This window comes from Oratosquilla oratoria, chromosome 24, assembly GCF_046742065.1.
Source record: "Oratosquilla oratoria isolate Oo_2021 chromosome 24, ASM4674206v1, whole genome shotgun sequence".
In the NCBI taxonomy this organism is placed as follows: Eukaryota; Metazoa; Arthropoda; class Malacostraca; order Stomatopoda; family Squillidae; genus Oratosquilla; species Oratosquilla oratoria.
Genome location: NC_134800.1, coordinates 54,147,649 through 54,160,148, shown reverse-complemented (window position 1 = coordinate 54,160,148; position 12,500 = coordinate 54,147,649). Strand labels below are relative to the sequence as shown.

At 42.3% G+C, this 12,500-nt stretch overlaps 1 protein-coding gene across 1 annotated transcript in view; it reads left to right on the top strand.

The window, feature by feature from the left end:
- LOC143038349 (salivary peroxidase/catechol oxidase-like) overlaps window positions 1-12,500 on the top strand; it is a 27,337-nt gene that overhangs the window by 2,775 nt on the left and 12,062 nt on the right. The window contains exons 2-4 of the mRNA XM_076207380.1: window positions 8,452-8,579; window positions 10,011-10,156; window positions 11,511-11,719. Of these exons, the coding sequence (XP_076063495.1) occupies window positions 8,452-8,579; window positions 10,011-10,156; window positions 11,511-11,719 (483 nt within the window). The remainder of the gene's footprint in view (window positions 1-8,451; window positions 8,580-10,010; window positions 10,157-11,510; window positions 11,720-12,500) is intronic.

Here is a 12,500-nt window from a genome sequence, read left to right as displayed (position 1 = left end):
CTTTTCCACTCCTTTTTTGTAAATTTTTGTCAAAATATTCCATTTCTCTTCCACTGTTGTTTCTTCTTTGTATATTTCTTCCCAGTTTTCTTGTTGAAAGAATTCTCTTATTTGATCAAAGTTTGTTTTTTCATACATCATTCTTCCTTTTCTATATTGTTCATTTCTTTTCATATATTTTTCTTCATTAAGTTCCAGTTCAATCAATATGTGGTCACTTTTACTTATTGGTGTTTTATATTCAATCTTGTCCACTATTCTAGGTTCAGATGTAATTATTAAGTCTAGTCTCGATGACTCTTCTTCATTTCTATACCTAGTGTTCTCCTGTATCCATTGTGTCATTGTATGGTCAGTAACCATCTCAAGTAGAGCGTTTCCCCATGAGCCGTCTCCACCCTTTACTGTCATCTCTTCCCAGCAGATTTCTTTGCAATTATAGTCGCCCATCATAACTATTCTTCCTCCATCTTCCATTATCTTATTTAATGTTATCTTTGTGTCCTCTAACATACTTTTATGTTCACTCTCTTCCCACGAGGCTGTTTTCGGAGGCACATAATTTATCACAAACTTTCTGCTCTTCTTATCTCTGTCTTCCACTTCGATCATAATCATCTCTACTGTATTCTTTCCATATATGACACCCTTCACGTTTATATCCTTCTTAGTCAGGAACATAACTCCACCCCCTTGCTTTTTCTCTCTGTTTTTAATCCAATAATTATATGCATTATGTCCTACACTGTTGGGTGGTAGTGGGCCTTTTAATTTTGTTTCTACAATTCCCATTATGTCCGGTTCTTTTTCTTTCAAATAATCATTCAGCTCATTCAATCCTGTTATTAATCCATCTATATTTGTGTAAGACACTCTTAGTTTTCTGTCACTTCCATTGTGTTCTCTGTTTCCCTTTTGTTTTTCTCTTGTATGTCGAACTGCCTTAGTTTCATATTCACTATCCAATAGAATCTCTTTCTCTGACTCCATTCTGCTCTCGTTTTTTTTCTTAGCTTCAAGTCTTTTCTGCTTTTCTTCCTCTCTTTCTTCTTTATTAATTTTCCTTTTTATCCATACCTTTTTATATTGTTCACTTGTTGCTAGTTTCCCTGTTTTGGATAAGATATTCTCTGCCGTCGTTTGTGACCAGAAATTAAACTTAATTTGTATGGTCTTATATGTACTATAAATTACGAGCCTGAATTTTTCCTCAATTTCCTTCATAATTTCTGGTTCATCTTCCTGAACTAATTTTAGTAAACTGCTTACTTTTTCATTTTCCTCATTGGTTCTTGAGGTTCTATCTGGGTTATGTTTCTCTTCCATTCCTAATATAATTATACATTTCTTTTTATCAGCTAAGTCTCTTACCATATTCTCCTTCTGTCTCATCACTTTAATAACTGAGTCTTCAGTTTGTTCTCTCATTTGCTGTTTAATTATGTCAGTAAATGCAACTTTACTGTTTTCTTGAATTGCCTTCCATCCCTCTCTGTTTTCTTTATTATTCATCTTTAACTCTTCATTCTCCCTTTTTACTTCTTTTAACTGTCTTTTTAGGTCTTCTATTTCTTTAGTTAAGTTTTTGTTCGCCTTCTCTAGTTCTTCCAATTTTTCAACCCTCTGTACAATGTTGTTAACATGACCGAACCTACGCTCCAAGTCCTCGATCATCTTATCGACCTTCTCTTCTAGTCTTGTCAGGGTTTGTGTTCCCCCACCCTCTTTAAATCCCTGGAAAATATTCTCATCACTTTCTACTGTATTGCTCTTATCTATACTTCTAATCTTTACATTTTTATTAGACATTTCATCGTCACTCAGCTGGTCGGGGGACCGTTTGTTTACCTTTCGCCTGTCTGCCTGGGCCAAGTCTTCTCCTTCCTCATATTCTTCCATTTCCCCCAGCAATCCCTCCCCTTCTCCTCTTTCCCTACTTTCCCAGTACCCCACGAGCAATTTCCCTCCACCCTGCAAATACAATAGGCACTTCTCTTTGCTTTGGTATCCACGAAACTTCAATTTTCTTCAGAACGTCTTCTATGCCGTCCGTTCGTTGAAGTGTGTGTGTGTGTGTGTGTGTGTGTGTGTGTGTGTGTGTGTGTGTGTGTGTGTGTGTGTGTGTGTGTGTGTGCGTGTGTGTGTGTGTGTGTGTGTGTGTGTGTGTGTGTGTGTGTGTGTGTGTGTGTGTGTGTGTGTGCGTGCGTGTGTGTGTGTGTGTGTGTGTGTGTGTGTGTGTGTGTGTGTGTGTGTGTGTGTGTGTGTGTGTGTGTGTGTGTGTGTGTGTGTTGTTACTTTTGGGGGGTTTGAAATATCTAAGGTAGAGCTAATTTATTTACTCTAATTTTCTCCAGGAACGAAAAAGAGTGTTTCGTTTTAAAATCTTATTTACACGATAAAACAATAAGAACGAATGCACTTGGGCAACAGAACAATTAAGTAATTATTTTACTAAAAGTTAAAATCAGAAGAAAAGACAATCACGTGAGAAATAACAACCCTTAACTAACACTTAGTTTACGCATAATGTGGATAAACTAGGTGGAGGAAAACAGATAAACAAGGTTACTCACGAGAACAAATTGATAAAAGCCCGTATGACACACCAGATTCAAAATCCCAAAAGGTGACCTAAAATTCTAAAAAAGGAAAAATAATAATAATAAAAAATAAACATACATAGGACGTACTTCATATAGAAATCACTTACATACCTTGTAGGAAAAGGTTTCCGAAAAAGAGACGGATGGCCGGATACCTACTCTAACGAGATGAGGAAGAAGCGCTCGAGAGATGATGATGATGAAGATGATGATGATGATGATGAAGATGATGATGATGATGATGATGATGATGATGATGATGATGATGATGATGATGATGATGATGATGATGATGATGATGATGATGATGATGATGATGATGATGATGATGATGATGATTTTTAAGGCGAGCTATGGTGGAGTCGGCCGAAGAGAGGTTTGATCCTCTCTAAAATACTCGCAATTGACCTGACAAGTCAATGGACCCGAAGGGTACAACAAAAGGAAGTTTTTCCTATCGCACTCTGGATAACAGCAAACAGCCTAACCACTTACGTAACCTTAGATTACACACACAATAATACTATGTATGTAATCCAAAAACCTCAATACCAACACTAAGAAAATAAAAGAAAGGCAACAAGATAATTTACTGGCAACTCGAGTGCGCAAATGCGCAGGTCCAGCCAGCCGGTGATGGAAACTGTTACCATACATCTACAATTGAATACAATACAAAAATTGGAGTACGTCGCAGCGTACTGACATATGGTAACTGTGTTACAAGCTGTAATAAAGCTGGTCACATTACATCAAAGAAAAGGTTAAAAAAAAAAAAAAAAAAAAAAAAAAAAAATGCAACTTGGTAATTTATACCCATACGCTACCCCCAAAGCTTACTATGACTTGAGGGCAGGACACCAAAAAAACAACCGCTTTGATCTGACATGACCTTCTGAGTGTGACACTGGTATGCACAACTGACAGATTAAAGGGGGCCCCCCCCCCTTTAATCTGTCAGTAAAACTACGTGCTGGTAGACAACTAATGACCAATACGAGAAAAGGGGGGAAAAAACGTGGACATTGGGTACGTGTCAGTGTGTATATATATATATGTACATATATATATATATATATATATATATATATATATATATATATGCTAATAAGAACACGGGTACGTGTGTTCACTTATGCAAAGTGGTCTACTTTGCATATATATATATATATACATATATATGTATGTATGTATGTATGAGTGGAAAGGGTGGTGAGGTATATGCCAAAAAACAATAGGAGTTTTATTACTAACGCTTCGTCCCTAAGAAAAATATTCACAGCTTAAATACTTCACTTTCCTTGCCACAGTTTCCTAAATACGTCAACGTATTTAGGAAACTGTGTTACCCACAAGGACTCTTACATAGATTAAAAGAAAAAGCTTTAAGAATAACAAAAAGAACCAGAGAAGGCCAATTATGTAAGAACAAAGGTGACAGCGGGAGCTTTTTGTCCATCCCTAACTCCAAACACGCCAAGGCAGGGTTAAGAATTGCATATGGCACAGGGACTAGAATAAATGACATAATTAAAAACAAAAACAAAAATGAGTACCATATAAGTGCCGAGGACAGCCTGATTGATAAAATTCCTTGTAAAAGCTGTCCCGTCAGTTATTTTGGGGAAACTGGCAGAATACATACATACATATAGCAAGGCTTTTTCCCCCTTACAAGGGAGGTAGCCAAAAAGGAAAAGGCATAAAATCATTCCCACCCATTCCATCCCTGAATACACTCCACACCCCTCCACCCTCCCTCTTATCTTAGCACCTCCCGGATGACGGGTCATCCCTGCACCTTGTCCACTGCCCTGGGTCAGAAGCAGTGTCGCAAGACACAGCACATCCACAGCAAGCCCGCTTCATTAAATCGGCGACCCCCCCTCTCCGTCCCTCCATGCATAAAAGGAGAAGACGGGGAGAAATCCCTTCGGGCTGCGTCAAATTTTGCTCACACATACTACCTCACCCCCCATCCCCCCGCCCATTCCACTTCATGCATCACAACATCATCCATATACAACCATTCTCCATTCACCCCTGTCTTCTGTCCTCTCCCGTCCTTCCTCAACAGACATTCCCCTCTTCCCCAAAGCCCCCTTCACCCCATCCATCCACCTCATCCTAGGACGTCCCTTCATGTTCACTCCCTCCACATCTGCCTTCCATGCCTCTTTTACCAGTCTTTCTTCACTCATTCTTTCCATGTATCCAAACCATCCTAATACTCTTTCATCAACCCTATCTCCCAACTCCTTTTCCACCCCCGTTCTCCTCCTCACCTCCTCATTTCTCACTCTATCCATCCTAGTAACCCCCATCATACTTCTCAGACACCTCATCTCAAACACATTCAAACTCCTTCATACAGTCTCCTCTTAGCATCCATTCCCAAATGTCTATTCCTCATTACACTTTTTAATCCACCAAGGCATTTACTCGTTTCTCTCAATCTACATTCTACCTCCACCTTCACTCCACCTTTTCCTGCCACATTTGTACCCAAGTATCTAAAACTATCCACTTCCTTCAGTCTCTATCCCTTAATGTTCACTTCCAGTCTACTGCCACTTTCACCCCTTGTACATCTCATCACCTTACTTTTACCCACATTTATCTTCAGCTTTCTTCTATCACATACTCTCCCAAACTCTGTCACCAACTTCCTCAATCCCTCCTCCGATCCTGCCACAAGCGCAGTGTCGTCCGCAAACAACAGCTGGCTCACCTCCCACTTTTCTCCATTTTCTTTAACCATCTCCAATCCCTGATCCACTACCCTTGCATTTATCTCTCGCACTACCCCATCCATGTATAAGTTGAACAGCCAGGGCGACATAACGCATCTTTGATGAAGTCCCACCTTTACCTCGAACCACCCACTCTCTCCATTTCTAATCCTGACACAAGCTCTTCTACTCTCATAAAAACTCTTGGCAGCTCCTAGAAGCTTTCCTCATATCCTATATATCTGCATAACCTCCCACAGTGCCTTTCTGTCTACCCTATCATAAGCTTTTTCCAGATCCATAAAAGCCAAAAAAACATCCTTCCCCTTTCCTATAGCTTTCTCACATATTTGTCTTACCAGAATAATAATAATAATAAAAAAAACGACTATATGAACACAAGAATGACGTAAAAGCACACCGGACATCAAATTCACTAGTGGTTTATATAGAAAATTTTGGCCACCTTCCTGACTGGGAAAATACAGAGGTGCTCCACAAACGACTAAGAAAACGAGAAAGGAAAATAATCGAAGCAACGTACATTGCTTCAAAGTTTTGCAATAACAATAGAGAAGGATTTATTGAATTACCAATGTTGACTAGCGACTTTGTTCGAGGTGAAGCGGAACGATGGAAGGACGGAGATCGGGGAGGAATGGGGTAAGGAAAGTGAAGTATATAAGTTGTGAATATTTTTCTTATTGTATACTCTGAGGAAGTCGTCCTAAGCACGAAATGTTAGTAATAAATCTCCTACAGTTTTTTGGTGTTTACCTCACCACCCTTTCCACTCATTCTGTCATACATATTTCAACATATATATATAGATATTGTTAGGAAGAATCCTCACTCCGGTCCTCACTCCCCCCTTCACCTCTTCTTGGTCGTCTCATGACCTTACTGACCCACAAGTCATGGGACACGCTCGAGTCTACCCAGCAGCGACGCGACCCAGAGCTTCCTTGAGGCCCACGGGTGGGACGAAGCCTCCTTGATGAAACACGTGCAGCTCACCAGCCTAAAACGGATCCCATGAGACCCCTAGCGATGACTACCTCGGCCAGCCACGTGCTATGAACAACTGGATGCATTGAGGAACGCATACCCTCTGTCTTCGTGAGTCACCGGCGTCAGAACGTTTTGCCTCCAACTTCCCCATGCAGCAACGATCATGACCTTCCCGTGTATATAAGAGCTGAACGAACGCCGAGGATTCAGATCGCTTTAGAGTATCATACGTGAGCCTGGCTTGCTGCTCCTTGCTTTCTCACTTCCTCCTCCATCCCCGCAAGCACAGTTGTCACAGTTGTCGCCTCCCTCGCAGCTTCGTCCCCCCCACTGGCGCCTAAAATTCATTGTTAAATAAAACCAGCCCTCCATCAGAGTTTGCCTTTGACCAGCCTAACTTATATATATATATGTATGTATGTATGTATGTATGTGTATATGTATATATATGTATACATCTACACTGAATGGTTCCCAGCGATCAATTGATATCTTTATTCAACCACAAACAACTTTTAATTCCATGCCATCGCAATCGAGACTGAAGAATCGCTCGATGGAGACATTTTGTTGGAAATTGAAACGTGGACGAGCCGAGGATTTGAACCCAGCTAACCCGTAACAAAGTTACAGTGACTTAAACCAATACGCTATCAAGAGAGATATATAAGTTGAGTACGATTTTCTTATATTTGTATGCTCGAATTACATACATCTACACGAAATATCGCGTTCAACCCACCTCCGCTATGATATTGCATTTAGCTAGTATGTGCACATGGGATAGATTATACATCTACACTGAATGGTTCCCAGCGATCAATTGATATCTTTATTCAACCACAAACAACTTTTAATTCCATGCCATCGCAATCGAGACTGAAGAATCGCTCGATGGAGACATTTTGTTGGAAATTGAAACGTGGACGAGCCGAGGATTCGAACCCAGCTAACCCGTAACAAAGTTACAGTGACTTAAACCAATACGCTATCAAGAGAGATATATAAGTTGAGTACGATTTTCTTATATTTGTATGCTCGAATTACATACATCTACACAAAATATCGCGTTCAACCCACCTCCGCTATGATATTGCATTTAGCTAGTATGTGCACGTGGGATAGATTATACATCTACACTGAATGGTTCCCAGCGATCAATTGATATCTTTATTCAACCACAAACAACTTTTAATTCCATGCCATCGCAATCGAGACTGAAGAATCGCTCGATGGAGACATTTTGTTGGAAATTGAAACGTGGACGAGCATTTAGCTAGTATGTGCACGTGCACATACTAGCTAAATGCAATATCATAGCGGAGGTGGGTTGAACGCGATATTTCGTGTAGATGTATGTAATTCGAGCATACAAATATAAGAAAATCGTACTCAACTTATATATCTCTCTTGATAGCGTATTGGTTTAAGTCACTGTAACTTTGTTACGGGTTAGCTGGGTTCGAATCCTCGGCTCGTCCACGTTTCAATTTCCAACAAAATGTCTCCATCGAGCGATTCTTCAGTCTCGATTGCGATGGCATGGAATTAAAAGTTGTTTGTGGTTGAATAAAGATATCAATTGATCGCTGGGAACCATTCAGTGTAGATGTATAATCTATCCCACGTGCACATACTAGCTAAATGCAATATCATAGCGGAGGTGGGTTGAACGCGATATTTCGTGTAGATGTATGTAATTCGAGCATACAAATATAAGAAAATCGTACTCAACTTATATATCTCTCTTGATAGCGTATTGGTTTAAGTCACTGTAACTTTGTTACGGGTTAGCTGGGTTCGAATCCTCGGCTCGTCCACGTTTCAATTTCCAACAAAATGTCTCCATCGAGCGATTCTTCAGTCTCGATTGCGATGGCATGGAATTAAAAGTTGTTTGTGGTTGAATAAAGATATATATATGTATATATATATATATATATATATATATATATATATATATATATATTTATATATATGTGTGTGTGTGTGTGTGTGTGTGTGTGTGTGTGTGTGTGTGTGTGTGTGTGTGTGTGTGTGTGTGTGTGTGTGTGTGTGTGTGTGTGTACGGTACGAGCGAATTTCCCTTGTACACCATTCCGCAGGCGATCGGACACCCATGCTACAAGAGCAACCCGTGGCCGTGAAGATCCTGCCCATCAGCAAGGAGGAGTTGAACGCCGCAGCCCGCACCTGCTTCTTAGAATTTGTCCAGCGAGACCTCCTGGAGAAGGTGAGTTCTTCCAGAGTACATCTGCTGCGAGGGATGGGGTTGGGCTTGACGAAGAAAAGCACAGTGGGCTGTGGTATGTTACCTGCGATTACCCAGCACCAGTGAGAGTAGGTCTCATCCAGTTCTTTAAGAAGGAGTTGGAGGATGTCAGTGGGATGTTCCAGTGACCTCTTTCACCATTCGGCTTCACTACGGACCCCAAACTCTCGCTGAGGTCTCCTTTTCCATTGCAGCCAAGCTACGACTGAAATGCTGGTTCCATTTCGGTAAGGGAAAGATGGTCAGAGGATTTTAGAGAGCTGTTGAATGTGGAGGAGGATAGGGAGGCATTGGTGATAGCAGTGGGAGGTGCTAAAAAAATGTCAGGGATGGGAGAAGAAATGGAGGAGAAATAGGAAAAATTGAGGTGCAAGTAGTTTTGAAAATGATGAGAGTAGGTAAGGCACCTGGGTTGGATGGGTGTCATACGGAGTGTCTGAAGAAGGGAAGTACAGTAATAGTGGACTGGCTACTGAGGTCGTTTAATGTGTGTCTAAGGGAAGGTAAAGTGCCGGAGGACTAGATGACTCTGTATAGTTCCGTTTTATAAGGGAAAAGGGGACTAATGTGAGTGTAGTAGTTTCAGAGGGATCAGTTTATTGAGTGTAGTTGGGAGGGCAAATGAAAGGGTTTGGTTGAGAAGATTAGGCGAGGAACAGAGGGAATAATTGGTGGGGAACAGTGTGGGTTTAGGAAAGGTAGGGGTTGCGTGGATCAGATTTTTGTGGTAAGACAGCTTTGTGAAAAAGCTTTAGCAAAAGGCAAGGATATTTTTTGGGCCTTTATGGATTTGGAAAATACTTATGACATGGTAATCAGTAAGGCCCTGTGGGAGGTTTTGCAGATATATAGGAATGGGGCAAAGCTGTTCGGGGCACTCAAGATTTTTTACGAGTGTTGAAATTAGAAATGGAGAGAACGAGTGGTGGTGGTAAAGGTGGGGCTGCGTCAGGGATGTGTCATGTCGCCATGGCTGTTCAATGTGTGCATGGATGGGTTGGCGCGGGGTGTAAATGCGAGCGTAATGGGCTTGGGACTGGAGATGGCTAAAGAAAATGGAGAAAAGTGGGAGGTAAGCAAGTTGTTGCTTGCTAACAACACTGCGTTTATGGCAAGGTCAAAAGAGGGATTAAGGGAAAATGCCTTATATTTGTCTCAGTAGAATATTCAGAACAACAGCTGGACTCCATTGCATCTCATGGAACGCAAACATTCTCTTCAATCCGATGTCATCATTTCGAGATTGTAGAATGTATCATGTTCTGGTTTTCTCCTCTTCTAAGAACTTGTATACACTTGTGTTACGTGTCACATTCGGCACTGACATACTTCGTATTCATAAGTGTGTAACTGATGTGACTTTTCAAAGAAGGAAATGGTTTGCCACCGCAGAGTCTGCAGGAGCAGAATATCGTGGTCTCCGACTCCAGATCAGCGGCCTACGGGCACCTCCAGTTCTTCAGGACGTCTCCGGAGGCCATGAAGCTCGGGAAGGATGGGCTTCTGAGGGCAAATATCTGCAACCAGCTCGTCCAAAAGTGAGTATCATCAGCAGACCTCTTTCACAGAATCTTTGGGTCTTGCCAAGCATGGATAACTTCCTTCAGGCGAGGCGCAGACCGCAGACTGTAGAGCAGGGGATCTGTCCCCACGTGTCCCCCATACTTATGCACTGATTACTATGCATCCATTAGTTTTTGGTTTGTGGTCCAACTTTAGGGAGTCTGTGGTCCACGAGGGAAGGTCTATGGAGAATTCCTTTGGCTTGGCGACCTGAGGTTGGGTGAAACGATATCAACAGCCTTCTACTGATCCTGGGGTGAGATGTCAGCATACTAACTTCCCATGCATTGAGGATCTTCCCCACCCTTCTCCCTGGTGGCCGATTGCGTGAGGAAGCTGCCTGAGTCGAGCCTTCTCAAGGAAGTGGCCTCCGGATTAGAACACGTTTGTCCTTGATGAGACCTTGAGCAAGACTTCCGGCGAGAACGATAATGGCCGTGCGGTAGGAAGCGCTATGGTTATCTAATCTGGAGGTCAGCGCCCCGAGCCTGTCCACGGGCAAAAAAAGATTATCGAAGTCTCGAGATCCCGCCGCAAGAAGTTACTCTCGATGAAGGCACAGTAGTCCAGGTTAAGGGGCTATCATACTGGGCTATTTTTTCTCCCACATACTACCTCCAACTTCTGGTTTCAGCCATTACCGCCAACACCTCCTAGCTGACACCTTTGTTTACGTTGATCCTCAGCTCCAGCAGCAACGGCCGACCTCTTCAGGACGACGGGTTTCTATTCGTGAAGAGCTGTCGCCACAGCACTTTTATATTTTCACTGGAATGAGCTTAGTCATGGGAAAGAGGCGTGTGTGGAGGTGGCAGTGATTAGCAGTGAGAAAATAGTTTGGGATTGTTACCAGACTTATGCAAGAGCTTGCTTTAGAATATAGTGAGGGGTTAATGTGTTTGCTTATATTAGAGGTCAACTGACAACTTATGTTGTTCTAATTTTTTTCTGTTTTTTTTCTTATTCATAATCTTGATTCTATTGCAAATTATGCAATAAATTAAATCACTATGTCAAACGGTTTTGTTTTCTTGACAATTTACTCAGAAGGTCTTTTGACTTCGAATTTCCCCCCAGCATATCAGATTCCTTCGTGAAAGCTACGTGCTGCAAATCTGCTCCAACAGCCGGCACAAAGAGTGCTGGAGGCGAGGAGTACCGTCAACTAATCGGAGCTTGGAGGAAAAAATAGCCAAGTGTGACAACCCTATTGGGGATGACCCGGCCAACGTCTAACACTGAGCAGGAAATAGGTTGAAGCCAACTGGGCACTCCGTCCTACAGATTCAGCATCGCGAGTGACTCCGCTTTCTTGCCTCTCCCTTACAGGCTCAACTTGACTCCCCTGCAGGCCGGCTTCGGCCTCAGGAGCTTCACGACTAAGGACACTATCATTGAAGACACGTGCCCCAGAAGGCCGAAGTGCACCGAAAAGCGCTACCGGAACAGCGACGGTTCCTGCAACAATCTTCAGAACTCGATGTGGGGAAAAGCCCTTACGCCCTTCCAGAGAGCAGTTGCGCCCCACTACTCCGATGGTGGGTACTTGACTGATATGTACGTGTGTGTGTGTGTGTGTGTGTGTATGTGTGTGTGTGTGTGTGTGTGTGTGTGTGTGTGTGTGTGTGTGTGTGTGTGTGTGTGTGTGTGTGTGTGTGTGTGTGTGTGTGTGTGTGTACACGTGCACGCACAAAAATATCAAGAAATCTAGTTTTACTTGTTGATGTATCAGTTTGTGGAAACCAGTGCAATGGATCTCACGGCCGAAGCTCAGTTCCTATACGAGTATATCACAATTGGTTAGGCACACACACACACACACACACACACACACACACACACACACACACACACACACACACACACACACACACACACACACACACACACACACACACAAACAACCAAATAGAGACTTTCAAGCAGGCACAGTGACTACCGTCGATGCTCTGCGAAGATGAAGGTGTAAAAGTGTATGGGCTATGGGCCACCTGGAAAGACGCAGAGTGCGGGGTGATCTAATAGAGGTGTTCAAGTGGATCAAAGGCTTTAACAAGGGTGATGTAAACAAGGTCATCATATCAAAACAACAGGGCAGGACTCGCATTAATGGTTATAAACTGGACAAATTTAAATTTAAAAGGGAAATAGGCAAGAATTGGTTTACTAATAGGGTGGTTGACGAATGGAATAAACTTAGTAACCATGTAGTAAGCGCTGAAACTATCAGTTGTTTTAAGGAACGATTAGACAACTTTATGGATGGGGATGGCAGGTGGTGATGGATACGGAGGTGCCTAGTGTATGCCTTATGGTCTC